Source organism: Triticum dicoccoides, chromosome 3A, assembly GCF_002162155.2.
Source record: "Triticum dicoccoides isolate Atlit2015 ecotype Zavitan chromosome 3A, WEW_v2.0, whole genome shotgun sequence".
Classification (NCBI taxonomy): Eukaryota; Viridiplantae; Streptophyta; class Magnoliopsida; order Poales; family Poaceae; genus Triticum; species Triticum dicoccoides.
The window spans coordinates 61721679-61741008 of record NC_041384.1 but is presented as its reverse complement, the minus strand read 5'-3'; the positions used below and the strand labels follow the sequence as shown (position 1 = coordinate 61741008).

General features: G+C 48.4%; 2 protein-coding genes across 3 annotated transcripts; both read left to right on the top strand.

Annotated features, from left to right (window-relative positions):
- The first annotated feature begins 2280 nt into the window (after positions 1 to 2280).
- LOC119267139 (proline-rich protein 18-like) lies at positions 2281 to 6816 on the top strand. 2 transcript variants are annotated; one of them, XM_037548467.1, is made up of 3 exons: positions 2281 to 2387; positions 2487 to 2960; positions 6202 to 6816. In XM_037548467.1, exons 2-3 carry the CDS (start codon positions 2619 to 2621, stop codon positions 6358 to 6360), a joined length of 501 nt encoding a protein of 166 aa, XP_037404364.1. In that variant the 5' UTR covers positions 2281 to 2387; positions 2487 to 2618; the 3' UTR covers positions 6361 to 6816. The 2 variants fall into 2 exon arrangements, with proteins under 2 accessions (XP_037404364.1, XP_037404363.1); XM_037548466.1 differs by having other exon boundaries at positions 2308 to 2960.
- Positions 6817 to 9136: 2320 nt separating this feature from the next.
- LOC119271944 (ARF guanine-nucleotide exchange factor GNOM-like) lies at positions 9137 to 18272 on the top strand. Its single transcript, XM_037553575.1, has 4 exons — positions 9137 to 9298; positions 9405 to 9524; positions 13369 to 14286; positions 14640 to 18272. The coding sequence occupies exons 1-4, from the start codon at positions 9137 to 9139 to the stop codon at positions 18150 to 18152; spliced, it is 4713 nt and encodes a 1570-aa protein (XP_037409472.1). The 3' UTR covers positions 18153 to 18272.
- The last annotated feature ends 1058 nt before the right edge of the window (positions 18273 to 19330 follow it).

Here is a 19330-nt window from a genome sequence, read left to right as displayed (position 1 = left end):
CGGTCATATTGTTGTAGTGCTTAGGCGAAGCCCTGCGTCGGTAACTTTATCATCGCCGTCATGCTGACGAAACTCTCCCTCAGCCTCAGCTGGATCAAGAGTACGAGGGACGTTACCGAGCTGAACGTGTGCAGATCGCGGAGGTGCAGTGCGTTCGGTACTTGATCGGTTGGATCGCGAAGGCGTTCGAATACATCAACTGCGTTTCATAACGCTTCCGCTTTCGGTCTACGAGGGTACGTAGACATACTCTTCCCCTCTCGTTGCTATGCATCTCCTAGGTAGATATTGCGTGATCGTAGGAAAATTTTGAAATACTGCATTCCCCAACATAAAGCACCCTATGAGTGTCTGCTATGGCAATTAACCCAACACCCTGGGCTATGTTGTCCAGCAGGTGGCTAAGAGCAGTCATCAGAGCATCCGGACTGGAGTTACCTTGCTCCATGATGATGTTGTACAGGTTAGGGTGGACGTCAACCAGCTTGCTCTCCCTAATGGTGGTTGCCACCTCCTTGGCAATGTCAGTCATGGTGCTGACAGTGCTCAGCTCCTCCATCAAGCCGCCCTCTTCCTCTCAAGTACAGGAACGTGATTAACACCCTCATCAGGACCATTAGGGACAATGATCTTTGACTCCTGGGCACCTGGATAGTCAAGCATAGGCGAACCGAGCAGCTCACTGGATCCCATGGCATGCTTACCGGTAGCCAGCCCAAAGGAGAAGATCGGATGCATCTGTGAGTAGTTCTAGACGGGAGTGTTGAGGAACTCTGCGTTGTCATTGGCTGTAGGTGTCATGATACCATTGTGTGCCGCTAAGGTATCTGAGCTTGGACACTTGGATCCATCTGGCTCTCCACTTCCTGAAGTGGTTGTAGACTTGGTTCGAGGTGACCACTTGGCCACAAACCTCAAACACATGCTTGTCAACAGAGTTCAAATGCACCTCCTTGAAGTCCTTGTTAGTCATCACCCCCACTGGCTATAATCTCACACATCTTGTTAAGCACAAAGGTGAACAAGAACGGCTGACATTTCATCGAGTTTCCTCTCCCAACCATCTTTGCCTTTCCAGCCTTGATGGCTTCCTTGTGTGCAGCAACAACAACAGAATTAGGTACATCCAACACATATGCTAGAGGCCTAGCAGACCCCTCGAAGACATCTGAATCCGGAGGCACCTGCTCCTCGGTCATAGGCTAGGAGTCCTCAACATAGGACGGCGATAATTGGCTCCCGAACAAGACAATGAACCGACTAAACTCTTGCGTGCTCGTGTCCTACAAGCGTTAACATCAGGACTAGTGAAACACACTACACACAGATATTAAGAAAGACCAATACAAGTGAACAGTAAACATAGTACACATGGATCATAAAGTTCAACACACCACTTTATGACTGATCTTCAAGCTCATAGCATGCCATGGAGTTCAACACACTACCACACCTACATACTTGTAAACTTCTACACATGCTTTGATTCACAGCCTAGTAATACCATAATATCATCCTTGCCGACATGGAAAACAACATGAACATCATCAAAGCATACGAGCAACACCTAGCATGCTACCAATCCATCACCACTAGCTACCACTACATTGCATTCTCATATATTGACAATTTACAATGCTACTACATACTCATAAATCTACTCCTATCACATGCTCACAGATCTACCTAGAACGACTAGAGAGGAGGGATTGATCGAACTTACAGCCATTGGTGCAACCGGGTGGAGGTGCGGAACATGTCAGAGAAGAGGAGGGAAAACAAATCCCTGCCGACGTCTGCCGCCGACCGGAGAAGACGCGCCGCTTACCTGCTCGTCGGTTATGATCCGCACGGGACGAAGAGCTCGAAGGAGTGATTGGACGGAGAGTCTGTGTTGTGATCCGAGGGTGGCTACACAGATTGATCGATTAGACAAGAGGTGACCCAATTCCTCCCACCATTTTTTTCGAAACGTGCGCGAGCACGCGTCATCCCCCCTGCTCGCATGAACTTGGCATCGCGTCCCCTCCCCTGCATATTGCCTGAGGTTGACTAAACGGAAACGCTGATCCAATCATTCCTAGCGAGTCTGTTTGAAATGCTTTAAGATTCGTGCTATACAGACCAAACAATGAACATAGTAGACAACCAAACAAACCAAAGTTGCATTGCACGGGTGTGATCCGACCTCGCACTGAATGGCTGGCATCAGATCCGGCCTCGTGCAAATCGCAACACCCCGCTTGATCTGTTGACTGCGCGGTGCTTGATGGAGGCTCTCGGGAGTGGCACCCGCACCTAGAGTAGATCAAAACCTCCTCGGGAGGGAGAAGAGAAGGGGCCCAAGCCTCGCCTCGTCTCGCACCACAAAAAGGATCGCGTGAACCGTACTCCGCTCCTCTCCTTCCTTCTTTCCTGGAGCTCTTTACTCCACTCTCACTACTCACTCGTGACTCGTGACTCGTGACACGCCACTCGATTCACAGGCACGAGAAGCCCAGCAGCAGCAGCAATGGCGCCGCACGCGTCGTGAGACGGACAGAGCCACAGCCTACAGAGGGCGGGCGGCGTTGGCGGTGGGGAGCGAGTAACCGGGCCAGTTTGCGCGCGCGTGCGCCATGGAGGGCGGCCCGGCGATGGCTCCGGCGGCCGCGTGGTGGCCAGGCGCGGGGGCGGGGGCGCAGGAGCAGGAGGAGATGCGGTGGCGGCAGCTGGACGGCGGCGTCAGCGCCGTCTCCTTCGGCTTCGTCGCCACGGCCATGCTCGTCTCCATGTTCCTCGCCATGGCCGTGCTCGAGCACTTCCTCCGCGCCCCGCCCATGGGCCCGCCGGAGCCCTCGCCGCCCCGTGGACCAAGAGGGATCCTCCTCCGCTTCCTCCGCAGCCGCCGCCGCGGTGGACCCCCAACCGCGGATCTCGAGGCCGCCAGGAAGCTCGACGCCGGATGCGCGTCCCCCGAGGTACCACACGGCACTGCCACTCCCGCACGCTCCGCCGCCGCCCCATTCCCCGTTCGCGCCCGCTTTTTCATGATTCCGTCGGTCGCCCTTTTCCCCTTTCCGCATCGCTTTTACTGCTCACCGTGCGTGTGTGTGTCACTGTGTCTGCGCACTTGAGACGGACCCAGATTGCGCATCATTTCGCCCCTCCCCCATCCCTCCACTCCACTCGACTCCGCCATGATGCAGCGGCCATGGCTAGGGCTAGGAGGGATGCATCCGAGGAGGATGCAGCCCAAGCAGGAACGGACAACAGAAAGCTCTGCTGCCACCGCCCATTTCTTGCCTCCATTTTTACGGCGGCTCTGAAAGTATCTTAACATACACATCAAAGGAGCAAATTTTGATCCGCAGCGTCAGACCAGATCTTGCTGATGTGGTTCATCACTTCATCACAGCTCATCTTCGTCAGTAGTTCATGGCAGCGTATCCATCCATTACAGTGGAACTGATGTTACGTTCGTCCAAACTCGGAAACAACTCATTGATTATCTTGGTCGGGATGTGTCCTACTGCTAGCTCAACCCCACAAGTCTCTGTTAAGCCACAGCTCATTTAATTAGCCCGGTCGGGGTGTCCCACTGCTTCAACCCCACAAGTCTCTGTTAAGCCGTTAGCCACATCGATTTCTCCTGTCAGATTACCGATTACCCCTATCATCAGCTGCTGCTGTCTCAACAGTTAATCATTCGCCATTATTTGGGTCGCTTTGTGCTAAGTGGCCACATGGTGTTTGTTCAGGAAAGATGAGCTAGGGTAGATTGATTACGCGAGTGGATCTCTCTGATGTAGTACGTAATTCATTTCTATCCTTCTGTGTTCTGCCTTGTGGTTAAGTTCAGTTGGCACCTTCATATGGCTTATAGCAGCATTCTTGTCCATTTTGTATGGTGTGATATTTAGTAGTGGTAGAAGACAAGGGGGGTCGCTATTTAAGATCATGGGTTATGGAATTGCGAGGGGGATTTGGCAGACAGTGTGGAACAGACAAGGCCCACCGCTGTCTGCACCTCACAGCAAGGTCTAAGTCACATTCTTGTTTGCAATGTTGATTTTCCATCCAAAACTCGTCAGCCACACCCTGCAGGTCCCAGATGGTGTGGTCACCATTGTTTGCTCACTGTGAAGTGTGGAACCTCCTGTTACTAAGATGGACCAGCAGCACAATTTACTTCGAGATGTAGTGCACCCCATCATGGAAGTTAAGAGAGAGATCAATTAATTAGACATGGGAATGGGAGGAGCGTTGAAGTACAAAGCATAAATGGTGTCATTGTCTGAGAACTTGACTTAACCCTTAGAATTTGATGCTACACTTCACACAAAAATAAGTGGTTGTCTCTTGCTCGCTAGCTGCACCGTACCATGAGCTGTTTGCAGCCATGCTCACACGGTTTGCCTCGGTGGTGCATGACTAAGCTCCTTTCGTGCTCCCGCTGGTCGGCATACCCCGCATAACCTTAGTTGTGCCGCCTGTTTGTTGTTCGCTGAGAGATTGATGGAGGCGTTAGGGGCTTCTGTAATCAAGAGGATGAGTGGTTTGACGTGCAGCGTGCTAAATGAATGAGCGGGCGATCAGTTAGTGTTGTGAATTAAGGAGTGGTATGGACTGAAATAATTTGAGAATAAGTACAAAGTATCTTGCCGATCTGTAGTATAAACGCCTAATGTACCTAATAAATACGTGGGTATTTTGTGAACATAAAATAAAATTGGGTGTACACCTGTACTTCCATGACCTTTTGTGTCCTTGTGTCTAGCACCAGCTTCTGTTTCTGGTAGTAACCAAATGGTGGCCAAGAACAATCTTGTGTGCTATTCATGAGGAACTCTTCATGCATACTTTATAAGTTTGAAATATTGATTGGAAGATATTGTAAAAGAGAATGAGGTTGACTGAGCGCCGCCAAAATATAAAATTTAGTATTTTTCTGTAGTCTTTCTGAAATTTGCCAAATCACCTTTCCGCTATGATATAGAAAAACAAAATGATATATCACCTGTTGCAGACCCTGTATAGCTGTGTAACGTGCCAAGTAAAAGTCACCACATACATACAGATTCAATATTGGCAGTATTGAAGTGTCATATGAAAGCTTCTTCCATGTTTTCATAATGTGTTTGTCAAGAACAGCATCGGTTATTGAGCTTTGTTCACATTGTCTGCGAGGAAGGTTGTCATCCAGCTATTATGTATATAGTTCATTTCTTGATGACAAGTCATTCATGATCGTTACTGAATCTGGACCATCAGTCCCAGCTTCCATCCAAGTTCAGATAAATTTCAGTTCTTGCGTAGTAGGGGCTCCAGTTCCACCCAATTCCAGATTATCTTGTGATCAGCTCTTGCATTATTCAAGTTGCATACCATAGTGGGATCTGCTCGAGATGACCCTGGAACCAAGTGGCAAAGGTGTCTTGATGGCTGGATGGCAGCCACAACTCAGGGGCTGGGGGCAGAAGACTGGAGAAGTATGTCATGTTTTTTCTGCTTAATCCAACCAAAAGATGTGCCAGCCCTTATATCAAAGATGCTTGCCCCTAATACAAGTAAACAAACTTATCTTATAAAGATAACTTGCTTACATGAATAACTGTGGAGTTGGGTGCTCCTCCAAGGACTTTATGGGTTCCAAATTTCACTCATTGCTGCTGACAATGATTTTATGGATTCCAAATTTCTCTTTCTTATATATTATGTTGGATGATGGAAATTCAAATGTTTTTGTTTTGTTTTTGTAACTTTTTACTTCAGTGATTAGGTTGTAGCTGTTGCTCTTGTACTGTGCATATGAGAATTCTCTGGACTTGGGTTTTCAGAATCAGTTAGTAACTCTAAAGCAATGGCAACATGCTAGAACAGACTTCTGGTAGACCTGGCATTGATAACTCAAACTCATCTTCTGTTCTCTTGTGCCATTTCTGGAACTTGTTTGCCTGAATATTGACATACAACAGGTGATTTATCATTATTTGTGTCAATTTTACACTGCTTGGGCTTATTCGCGTTGTTTATGTTGATATTCTGTTTTCTCTCTTTACCAGCACATTATTTTTTTGGAAATACAACTGATCATGAAATTATGACATCCCTATTCCTGACTGCACCAAGGCATCTCATGTTAGCATTGTCGCATTGGATGCTGTGAGTTCAGTACATACACATTGTTACTGACTACTTCGTTTATATGTGACTTTGCAGATGCCCGTGTATTCCAAAGGCGTATCCGTCCTGATGCCAGGACAGGACGTGCCGACGTTCATCGCGCACCCCGCGCCCGCGCCCTGCCCCCCAGAGCGGGTCCGATGGCCGTCGCACCAGCCCGCTCCTTTTGCCGGTTCCTCGTCGAATACGTGCTAGCATATGACCGCCGGACCGGAACACCGCTCTGCCCCACCATCCAAGGGAAGGAGCAAAGGAATGGCGGCGACGATCCACAGGGAGGGAGCACACCCCTGTTCTCTTCTGTGGCCATGCCACCGGTTCCCTGGTGGAACGGGGAGCGGTTCTCTCCATGCGTTGTACAGTTTGTTTAGATGTCTGTTGTGGAGCAAGTTCTGCTGGCTCCTGCTGCTGCCTGTATTATGGCGGGAGAGGAGCGGCTAGTCCAGTGGATCCATGGAATTGTTGCCGATCCCGCTTGCTCGGCTACTAGTGTTTAGATGCTTCCGTTGTCGTTTGTCATAGAGTCGTAGATGTGTGTCATGGATGGGTGTACACGTCTCGTGTAATTTCGCTGCATAAATGACTTGTAGCCTGTGGGACTTTCGCCCCCTGGGAGACTTGGGTTCTAGAGATTTTGAAATCTTCATTCTAGCTGTTCTTGCTAGGCAGGCATGGAGGATATTGGAAAGGGTGTGTCTAGAACTCGGTCGTTATTTTGCTACGAGCGGCACGGCTGGATGCTACAAACGGCGACAAAAAATGTTGTGGCAGTATGACAACAAATGCTACAAGCGTTCTAACTAAAATGCTACAACTGTCAGTGAAGGATGTTGCCATCGGTGATATCACGAAAGTTGTGGCTAGTCATTTTTCATTTTTCACTAGTGTATAAAATAAGGGCCTGTTTGGTTTCAAATAAGTTATCAACTTATAAGTTAAAAAGTAAAAAAAAATGATTTATTTTGCTAAACATATCCAACTTATAAGTCATAAGTTGCTCCACCCCAACTTAAAACTGGTAAGTCACCCCCTTTTGCGTGGGTCCCACCACCTTTACATAAAAAAGCAAGGTGAAAAGGTGTGGTTAGGTGACTTATAAGTCAGATGACAACCAAACAGGCGTGACTTATAAGTCACTGGTATTAAGTTACCTGACTTATTAGAACCAAACAGGCCCTAAGCAGGATGAAGGGATACTTAGTGAAGGAGAATGGGTTGTTATGCGGTACTACCTCTGTCCGGGTTTATAGTTCACCTCGACCAGAACGCATGGACAACGCACACGATTTTCTAGCAAAGCAACGCAAGCAGTTATTACATGCAACACTTTTGGTTTCCACCCCCTAATTCGACTCGCATGCGTGCATGCAGATGTAGTTTCGGGAAATCAGTAGTACTTTCTCTCTCCCATGAGCTGGTATGGACATCGTCATCCGATCAGCGAGCTCCCTCTCCCATGGATTGCCCTACATCTGTTTACTAAAGGTTGGGGATTAAGAGAGGAAATAACCACGCTTTGGGAGACGTACAGACCTGGGGGCGTTCGATTGAGGCAATGGCCTTGTAAACACGTACGTGTCTACACTGCCTAACGGACCTGTAAACCATGACGAAGGTAGTACGTGTTTGGCCGTATCTGCAGACTTTGTAGGCAAGGGCGGAGGAAGGCATGGAGGCACTGACCTTCACCGGGAGAGGAGATGAGGAGGGCACGGAGGCACTGATCTTCACCGGGAGAGGAGATGAGGAGGGCATGGACCCGCGCCACTAGGGAGGGCAGCTTCATGCGCTATTTCCTGTCCCCTCTCACTTATTCTCCTAGGAACAAAACGGGTAAGTGGAGGCGAGGGAGATAGCGATCCATAATTCATCATGATCAAAGTCGAGTGGGGAGGCTGCGAATTCGGGTTAAGGAAGGTGGAGTGAGGGAGCAGCCCGGTGAATATTTTCGCTATGATGCCGAGACTGAACACCGAGACCCGTCGAATTTGAAGCCTGTCCATGCTCCATGGGATCAAATAAAGTTGTGAATTTATCTTCGACGGCTTTGCATGTCATGAAATCGAGGATGATATCGTGAATTAAGAGCGAATCCCACATGTATAGTAGATTAACTCCATAGTAAGTATATTGTTGACTCATGAAGTTCAACTATCCAATGATGGTTCGTTACCTTGGGGAAATATACAAGTAGTAAGTGCTTTGCAGCAGGAAAAATGTCGATCGAAAATTGAACTCCGATTCCCGCCACGGTGAAACTCCAATACGCGCGCGTGGGCCAAAACCCGTCAGCTCCCCGCCCATCGTCTTTCCGCCACGTCAGCGATCCGCGCCAAGGCGCATCCGGGCCGTCCATCGCACCCCGCGGCGGACGGCCGATATCACATCGATCCGCGGCACCCATCCGTCCACCAATCAGAGCCCGCCTCCCTCCTCCTATAAACTCGCCACGCACTCGCCGGTCATCCACCACCATTCCTCCCACCTCCAATTTAATTTGTGATTTGTTTTCAATCCACAAATGTTTCAATTTCATATTTGTTTTTAGAATTCATGAACATTTTTCCTTATTAGCATTTTTTCAAATATGTGATCTTTTATTTTTTGTATCCGTATTTTTTAAAGTTTTTTTGAAGGATGATACTCTGCGCCGGCGCACCGGCCAAACGATTCGGCCGGTCCACCTAGGATCGTAGGATTCCTAGCGATGCCAATGATTGCTAGCCATCGGATATGCCTCCCCCGCTTTGTCCTTCTTCTTCAGCGAGCGCCGCACATCAGCTACAGGAGGCTGCAGCGCTATTGACCCCCGCCATAATCCCTCGCGAGGCGACCGAGTCCGAAGCACCACCGCACGCCGGGCTCGCCGACGTTCACCACCGCTCGCCGCCCTCACGCAATCTCCTCTCCCCGCTCAAAAATTGATCCATGGAGGCATGAATCCTCGCCGGTTCCAGCATGGAAAATCCTCATGCGCGCCACCAGATGCAGCTCCCGCCTCGTTGATGATTGCAGCTCCGTCGTCATCCCCCGCTTGCAGCTCAGCTCCGCCATCATCCCCTTCCTGCAGCTCCGCCGCCGTCCCCTGCTTACAGCTTATCTCCGCAGTCGATGGACCAATGGAGATGACGAAGTAACTTGCAAAAAATAACTATATATGGTTCCAGCAACCAAATTTGCCGCTTGTAGCATTTCAAGTCGCTGGTTGAAGCTCATTTTGCAATGGTCGAAGCATTCAGGCCACCTGGTTCCAGCATATTACTCGCAGGTTCCACATCGCCGTCAAGGTCATAGTACCATTGTGTTCGCTGTCTACCACCATCTTAGCAAACTCTGTTAGTAGCAAACTGACATCTCTGGTAGTAGCAAAACTCCGATACGGATACAGCAACAAAAATCCATCGTCGCCGTCGAGCAACGCCGCCGTGGATGGAAGTAGCAAAAATTGACTTCGGTTCTAGCAAAATCAAACATGGTTGTAGCAAAAATAATCGATCGGAAAAACACAGGGATGTAGCATCTCGTGAGAATGAATGTAGCAATCGTCAACACCCGTGGTAACAAAAAACTGACAAAAAGGTTGCATCAAGAAACACAGTCCTGGGTCTCGCATATCATGAAGATCGGATGTAGCAAGAATTCGACACACAGGCAGTAACAAAAAATCAAAACGGTTGTAGCAAAATCGTTCGCCGGTTCCAGCGAAAAACACCATGGGAGGAGATTTGGGGCGGGGGTAGGTGAAAGCAAAAACATGAGCCGGTTCCAGCAAAATCAAAACGAGGTTGTAGCTAGACAGGACGTTGGTGGTAGCAATTTTAATTGCCGGTTGTAGCATGTAACACAAAAATCTGCGCCGCTTGTCCTCGCCAAATGTTGCTTGGAGCAGCGCTGCCCGTCCTCGCCATCCATGGTCACCACGCTCATCTAGCCCCTCGTCTCCAGCAAACAAGGATGGTGGTAGCAAAAAAGTTGGCTGGATCCAGCAAAAAAAGAACACGGTAGTAGCAAATTAGGAAAAGATGAGCCCCGGTTCCAGCAAACAAAGGATGGTGGTAGCAAAAACTTGAATGGACCTAGCAATAACAAAATACGGTGGAAGCAAATTTTGGAGCTCTTTCCAACAAAAACAATGATTCCAACAAAAAATCATCGTCTCCGTTTGCCGACCACCGGGCGCAGTCGCCATGGTCGGCAGGCCACCCGGCGCAGGTTCCAGGACGACGGATGACTGGTTCCAGCATGGTTCGTCGCCGGTTCCGGCACGCGGCGCGGTCGTGCAGTAGGAGTCCGCCGTTGATAAAAAAAAGCATCGGCGTCGGACAGGTCGAGCATGCGACGATGTCCCCCCGTACAGCCTCGCCCAACCTCCCAAGCATGACGCCCTCGCATCTGGCTTGCTTCTCAGCTAGCGGCCATTGCTGGGATTAAAGGGGGAGTGTTGTTCGGCTCGACGGCGGCGAGAAGCTGGGCGCTGGGATATGGCAGCAGAGAAAGAGATGGGAAAAAATGAGTGGTACACGCGTGAGAGGATAAGGAAGGAAGATGCTTCAGCGGTGGGGTGGGGTGGGCCTGGCAGAACACGTGGCTTGCGTACGATCGCTGGATCGCACAAAAATCCCACGACGCACGCGAAACCGGCGGAGCGTTCGGCCGGTGCGCCGGGTATAAACACTTCCCTTTTTTGAACTTCATTTTCAAACATGTGAAACCTTTTCAAATCCATGAACATTTTCAAGTGTAGCATACATATTACAAATCCCCAAATTTTGTTTTTAGAAAAGTGAACGATCAATGGTCAACGATCAGTGGTCAACGGTCAAGGCGAGCTAATCAGCTGGCTGAAAGAAGAATGAAACAGGACGGGGCAACTAGCGGAACGAGGCGGGCGAGCAATGGAAGTGTTAATGGGCTTCAGCCTAGGACATCTTTTAGTGGGCGTTAGGGCCGAAAATTGGCGCTGAAGCGCCGATTAGGAGGACTCCACCATCTGGTCATCACTTTCTCATGTGGCGTGTACCGTGCCATGGACTACTGGGCTGGGCCGATACTTTCCTCAAAATTCGGGACCTGCTACCACTCTCCCATTCAATTGGCAGTCTGGCGAGCAAGAAGGAGAGCTATACATGAAGAGATATTTGATAGTCCTTTTACTACTAACTCTTTCATACTTTCCTTTTTGAGGGATTTGGAGATGATCGATAGAGGAGGGGGCAGTGTTACGAAGCGTGCTAGCTTGGGACAACATACATGGATGCCTCCGCAAGAGGGTCATGCAAAGATGAATGTGGATGCGGCTGTATCCCAGCTAGGGGAGTTTGGTGCTATGGGAGCAGTATGTCGAGACCACATGGGAGTTTTTTTGGGTGCTTCGATCTTAAAACTTGAGTTTATCACGGATGTGAGCACACTAGAGGCAATAGCAGTAAGGGAAGGCCAATCTCCGGCTGAGGATCTATATGAGAACTCCATTCAAATCGCTACATATTGCAAGAGGGTGGTTGAAGATGTGAAGAAGAACTCGACGGCTGGCTATGGAGCTATAGTGCATGAAATAATACTTCGTGCAAACTTTTTCCATTCATGTAAAGTAGTTCATGAGTTTAGGAGCTCGAATTTTGAGGCTCACAATCTCGCTAGATATGCTTTGTCCTTAGACTTTGGTCGTCATGTATGATTAGGACAACCAGTAAATCTTGATTTTCTTCATGTAAACATTATGGGCGATGAATCAAGCATGTGAGATTGTCTCAAAAAAATCCAATTGGATTTCTCAAAAAAAAAACTCTCCATCCAATTGGAGGCTCCCACCTAGGCGACATGGAAATTTTGATTCCTAAATACTCCCTCCGTTCACTATTATATGTTGTTCTATTTTTTAATCGAATATATATAGACAAGTTTTAGTGTGTTTGTACACTCATTTCAATCTGCGTGTAGTTCATATTAAAATATTCAAAATGTCTTATAATAGAGACCGGATGGATTACTTGCTAACAGGTTGAAGGTAATTTTGCCAGAAGTCATCTATCAAGAACAATGCGCCTTCATTCATGTCTGTCTAATTACCAAGAATATTATTTCAGCTTATGAGTGTCTTACCTTCAAGAAAACAAAGAAAAGTAAGATCAATCTCCATTGTGCTCTAAAGTTAGATGTGATGAAGACATATGCCAGGGTGGAATGGAGATATTACGAAGCAATTATTAAGAAACTTGGTGTCGCTCCGAGGTTTGTGCAGATGATTATGAGTGTGTCATCTCAGTAACCTTCTCAGTCATGTTTAATGGTGGCGTCTCTCGAGAATTTTGTCCATTCCATAAGATCTGACAAGGGTGCCCCATATCCCCTTATATATTTTTATTGGTTGCGGAGGGTTTATCATGCTTACTAACGAGGGATGGTGCGGCTAATGCTGGTGTGAAAGTGGCGTCAACGAGTCATGCGGTGAATCACTTGTTATTTGCAAATGATAGTGTCCTATTTATGAAGGCCACTAATGAAGGGGCAACATGGACACGAGATCTTGTACAGCGGTATTGCAATGCTTCGGGATAACATGTTAATTTATCCAAATCATTTATTCTCATGACACAATGGTGAGAAAAATAAAAAATATTTGGAAACTAGAATTAAATATGTGTTTCATATGCAGATATTCGTTTCGGAGCCCAGGCTCATATGCACCTGAAATCTTTCCCGTCGGTTCAACATGCGGATCCGTACCTTGCTGTGTATTCATTTATATATTGGGCTCTAGAGTTGGTACTAAGGGCATCTCCAAGTCGGACCAGTAAACCGCCCATATCCATCTGGACCGTGTTGTTCAGACTGCGAAATCCATCCAACGCGGTCCTGTATTGATCCGTGGGGCGGTCCGAACGCATATTCTCTTGTAATTTGGAGACAAACGTGGGGAGCTTTGCCGGAGTCCAGACATGCAACTAACCAATCGTATAATTTTTGCTCCCGCCGCAATCGGTTCCGTTGGTTAAATTTATGGTCAGACTTAGATCTCGGGACGCGTGAGCGCACTATGTTGTGAAACGAAGAGAGTACTTTGTAACTACCGTTAAATTGCTCTCTGGCGTATCATGTCCGTGAACCACGTCCGGACATAAAACCGTTAAACGGACGTATACGGGAGAAATTTACAAGAGGTACTCGCAGCAGGGAGTGAACAAGAGAACAGTGGAGAGATAGATCGAGTCACAAAGTCCACGCGTGAACGTGACATGTACGTGTGCATCACCGGTCAACTCAACAGCTTGGACTGAAGCCAAACGCGAACATTTCAGTTCCTACGTGCACTTTCTTCGACTTGGAAAAAGGGTAAACGTCAAAGAAAAGAAACGGAACCTTCAACACTGCACGATCACGCATCACCGCCCCCTCCGCAGATCCCTTCACCAAATTGAGCCTCCTTCCGTAGCCCCCACCGCGGCACACCGCGCGCACTCACACAGATCCATGCCGCCGCCGTCGCCGAGCGGGTCACGCGCGGCCATGGCGTGCGTGGTGGCGTCGGAGGTCGCCGCGGTGCTCGCCATCATGCGCCGCAACGTCCGCTACGGCGGCGACGAGGAGCGCCTCGACCACCCCCTCGTCGCCGGCCTCAAGTCCCTCCGCCGCGCCGCGGCCACGTGGGGCCCGCGCCGGTGGCGGAACGTGGAGCCGCTCCTCTTCCTCGGCCCCTTCCTCGACGTCGTCCGCTCCGACGAGGCCGGCGCGCCCGCCACGGGCGCCGCGCTCTCGTCCCTCTGCAAGGTGCTCTCCCTCGACCTCGTCGGCCCCGACGCGCCCGGCGCGGACCGGGCCATGGCCGCCGTCGTGGAGGCCGTCGCCGGGTGCCGCTTCGAGGTCACCGACGCGGCGTCCGAGGAGGCCGTCCTGGCCAGGGCGCTGCAGGTGCTGCTCGCCTGCGTGCGTGGCCGCGCGGCGCGGGCGCTCTCCAACCGCCACGTCTGCGACGTCGTCAGCACCTGCTTCCGCGTCGTGCAGCAGGCCGGCGCCAAGGGGGAGCTGCTGCAGCGCGTGTCCCGGCAGACCATGCAGGAGGTTGTCCGGTGCGTCTTTGCCCGCCTGCCCGACATTGATCCCACCGCGGTTGAAGACCAGAAGGTGTTGCTATTTGCTTACTTATGCGCACTGAGAACGTCGAAATTGTTGTTCGTCCACTTATACCATTATAATTTAACTCGCGGCTGCTCACATAGGAGTGTAGATGAATGAATGTACAAGTACTAGTACCAAAAAGAATGAACGTGCATACGTAATCTGACCTTGTGAATTTGAGTTCAGTTTTCCATTCCTGTGAACTAAAAATATTGAGTTCAATTTTTAGTGGCCTTCAGTCAAGATATTTATCAAGTTAATTTAGAAAGAAACATTTTGGCACTAACAACTAACAATACTCATATGTCCCAATTAGAAAGTTAAAATGCATTACACTCATGATAGCAGTTTTTATGCAGATTGCTAGCAAGAACGAAGTTTCGAGTGCTAGCGAAATGGGGAATGGGAGCGATTCTGTGTGCTTGAGTAGCTCACAGGATCAGGTTGGAGGTGAATTTGGTGTTGTGCAAGACGAGGCTATGATGGAGCTGTTTGGGGTTCCTTGCATGGTAGAAATATTGCAATTTCTGTGCTCTCTGTTGAACATAGCAGAAGACAGTCAGGTGGACCCAAATATGAATCCAATCGACTTTGATGAGGATATACCACTCTTTGCTCTGGGGTTGATCAATTCTGCTATTGAGCTGTCAGCTTCGTCCATACAGAGACACCCAAAACTACTGGCTTTTGTACAAGATGAACTGTTCCGCAATCTAATGCAGTTTGGCTTGTCAGATAGCCCCTTGATTCTGTCGACTGTATGCAGTGTTATTTTTACACTCTTCTACCATTTACGTCGGGAACTGAAGCTGCAAATTGAGGCTTTCTTTGTGTGTGTGATCCTTAGGCTAACCCAGAGTAGATATGGAGCTAGTTACCAGCAGCAGGAAGTTGCCCTGGAGACTCTAGTGGATTTTTGCCAGCAGAAAGATTTTATGGTTGAGATGTATACAAATATGGATTGTGATTTACAGTGCTCTAATGTTTTTGAAGACCTGGTTAATGTTCTCTCCAAAAGTGCATTCCCTGAGGAGAGTACCTTGTCAACTTTAAATGTGCTTGCTTTGGATGGTTTGGTTGCTGTCATTCAGGCAATAGCAGAGAGGATTGGTAATTCACCTCAGCACTGCCAGCAGTCAGTGCAAGAATTAAGTGAATATTTTTCCTTTTGGCAATTAAAGTGTGAGAACATTAATGATCCTGATCAATGGGTTAGATTTGTTAACCAGCAGAAAAGCATCAAGAGAAAGCTAATGGTTGGCGTTGAACATTTTAATAGGGATAAAAGGAAGGGCTTTGAGTACCTGCAAGCTGCTCATCTCTTGCCTGAAAAACTTGATCCACAAAGTGTTGCCCTGTTTTTCCGCTACTCGCCTGGATTAGACAAGAATCTTCTTGGGGACTATCTGGGGAATCATGACGAGTTCTCCATTCAGGTCCTTCATGAATTTTCTAGAACCTTTGACTTCAAGGAGTTGAACTTGGATGCTGCCTTGAGGCTCTTCTTGGAAACCTTTCGTCTGCCTGGTGAATCACAGAAGATACAAAGGATTCTTGAGGCCTTTTCTGATAGGTACTATGAAGAGTCACCAGAATTGTTCGTTAACCGGGATGCTGCCCTGGTGCTGTCGTATTCAGTAATCTTGCTCAACACGGACCAACACAATGTACGGGTTAAGAATAAGATGTCAGAAGAAGATTTTATTAGGAACAATCGCCGCATCAATGGTGGGAATGATCTTCCAAGGGAATTCTTATCTGAGCTATATTATTCTATTTGTCGAAATGAAATCAAAACCATTCCCGAGCAAGGAGTTGGATGCTCAGAGATGTCTTTCAGCCGCTGGGCTGATCTGATGTTTAAGTCAAAGAGGGCATCAGCTTACATTGCTTGTCACTCCTATCCTTTTCTTGATCATGACATGTTCCTTATCATGGCCAGGCCAACAGTTGCTGCTATCTCAGTGATCTTTGATAATGTTGAGCAAGAAGAGATTCTTACAAGATGCATTGATGGGTTTCTGTCAGTGGCAAAGCTGGCTGCATCCTATCATCTTAATGATGTGCTGAATGATCTTGTTGTGGCACTTGGTAAGTTCACCATTTTGTCGATCGCTTCCTGTGATGATCCTGCAACAGCTTTTGGTGAGGACACCAAAGCTAGAATGGCAACAGAGGCTCTTTTCACTATAGCAGCGACTCATGGTGATCACATAAACAGAGGATGGAGGACAATTGTAGATTGCATTTTAAGATTTCATGAGATAGGTCTCCTTCCTGCTTGTCTCACCAACGATACAGCGGATGATGAGGAGTCCTTCTCTGCTTCATTGCCCACCAAAGTTTCTCAAGTTGAGCCAAAGAAAACATATGGGCTGATGGGGAGGTTCACCCAACTACTGTATTTAGATGCTGAAGAGCCAAGGTTCCAGCCAACAGAGGAGCAACTTGCTGCTCAGAGGAATGCTTCAGAGACCATAAAAAAGTGCCAAATAGGTACCATCTTCACCGAGAGCAAATTCCTACAGGCTGACTCGCTCTTGAATCTGGCAAGAGCCCTCATTCAGGCAGCAGGCCGACCTCAGAAGATCACGAGCTCAATAGATGTTGAAATCAATGCAGTCATCTGCTTAGAGCTTATCATTGCCGTCACATTAAACAACAGAGACAGGATTGTCCTCTTATGGCATGATGTTTATGAGCACATAACTCACATTGTTCAGTCCACAGTAATGCCCTGTAATCTGGTGGAGAAAGCTGTTTTTGGCCTCCTGGACATCTGCCAGCGTTTGCTTCCGTATAAGGAGAACCTCGTGGATGATCTACTGAGGTCGCTTCAGTTAATCTTGAAACTTGATGCTCGTGTGGCTGATGCGTATTGCGAGAGCATCACCCAGAAGGTCGCATGCCTTGTCAAGGATAATGCAACACATATCAAGTCTCAGCTGGGTTGGCAAACTATCATTTCCTTGCTCTGCGTCACTGCTCATCATCCAGATGCCTCCGATGCTGGTTTTGAAGCCCTGATTTACATCATGTTTGAGGGGGCACACCTCTCACCTGCCAACTTTGTGCTTTCAGTGGAGGCCTCAAGACAGTTTGCAGGGTCTCGGCTCGGGTCCGCTGAAAGATCTATCCATGCTTTGAACCTAATGGCTGAATCAGTGAATTGCCTTGCACGCTGGTCACATGAGGTTAAGGAAGCTGGTGGAGAGGCCGAAAGGATGCTGGAAGGAATCGCTGAGATGTGGCTGCGGCTAGTCCAGGCGCTACGAAAGGTGTGCACAGATCAGAGAGAACAAGTGAGGGATCATGCTCTGGTATTGTTGCACAGATGCTTAGTAGCTGATGGGATATCAGTTCCATCTTCGGCGTGGTTGATGTCATTCGACATTGTCTTCCAGTTGCTTGATGAATTGCTAGAGATTGCGGAGAATTTCTCGCCAAAGCATTATAGAAACATGGAGGCGTCCCTCTTGCATGCCGTAAAGCTGTTGTCCAAACTATCCTTGCAGTCACTCAATGATCTTTCGGCACACAGCGGTTTCAGTAAGCTGTGGTTGGAAGTACTGGACATGATAGAGAAGCTCATGAAAGCCAAAGTAAGAGGGAGCAGCAGGACTGAGAAGTTACAAGAGGCCGCCACAGAGCTACTCAAGAACATACTGCTGGCGATGAAAGTGAGCGGGATCTTATCGACGACAAGCAGCGTCGGGGAGAACAGTTTGTGGGAAGCAACATGGCTTCGGGTTAACAAGATTGCGCCTTCGCTTCAGTCAGTGGTTTTCCCTGATTATGATGATGCAGTACAAAGTGCACAAAGTAAGTTGGATATCCCAGCAGTTTCCGAGGGGAGGTTGGTCCCAGTTTAGATGAACAAACTGTACTACTGGGTATAATATGTAATTGTAGGTTATAGTTAGAAGCAGATGATTTCAGATGTACTCGTAGTATACTTTTTGTGATAAATAACTTGGATTTCATACTGGTCAGATTCATGGTCAAGTTTGAGTAAAATGTGAGGGGGCACTTGCAAACCAGAAGGAACGAAACTGATCCACCATCAATTTCATCATGTTATAAATGTTGAACTGGTGGTACTACGGTACTTAATCTCGAGCAGCTAACTACTAAGTAGAAAGCTAACTGAACAATTCTGTTAGGCTGGTCGTAATGGGAGTATCAAAGCTAGTATCATGCATGCCAACTAGGCAGTTTTGATGAGGTGGCATAGGATTAAATAAAGAAAGAGATGGTTGAGTATCATATTATGATACCGTATCATAATAAATGTTATATACTACTATGTGTCATGTATGACAATAAATAAAGACATCTATGATACTAATAGATGATACTCTCTCTGGTTCAATATGTAGTGCGCATGGTTTGCAGCTCCTAAACCAAAGCATGACCTGGAGTTGTACTTTTGGACCACAAAAACCCTGCCTGCACACACTCTGTACACATGCATGTGGATGTGGTTGCATCTCCTGTGAACAGTTGAGGGTAATTGCTGTCCAAAGAAGCTCACACGCACTACATTGTGGAATTCTAGCAAAAAACTAATACGCACTGGATAAGGGAATGGAGGGAGTACTATGCATTAGAAAGGTAGTATCATATGCATGATACTAACTTATGTTACCACTCATTACAACCAGCCTTAGGTAGCTTAGCTAGGAGGACGAAACTAGTACGTGGGTACTTGATCTGCTTCAGCAGTTCTAGCAGGAAAATGCACGAGAAATCGCATACTTGCTGCTCGATCCTCACTTCACTCCAAGGAAATCCGGGAGAAGGGCCGCCCGAGGCTCGGCGTCCCGATGCGGCGGCGCACCCTGGCCATGGCCATCGCCACCGCCACGGAGCGGTCTGGCCCCGCCGGCGGAGGGAAGAAGCCGGTGTGCCGCTTGCACGCCAGGGCCCGGCGCTTGTGCCGGTACGCGCGGTCGAGGGCGCCCCGGCCGTGGGAGTGGGACGCGGCCTCGCCGTCGCCGTCCCCGGCCTGGTCGACGCCGGAGCTCCCCGCGCGCTTCCTCTTGGCGCC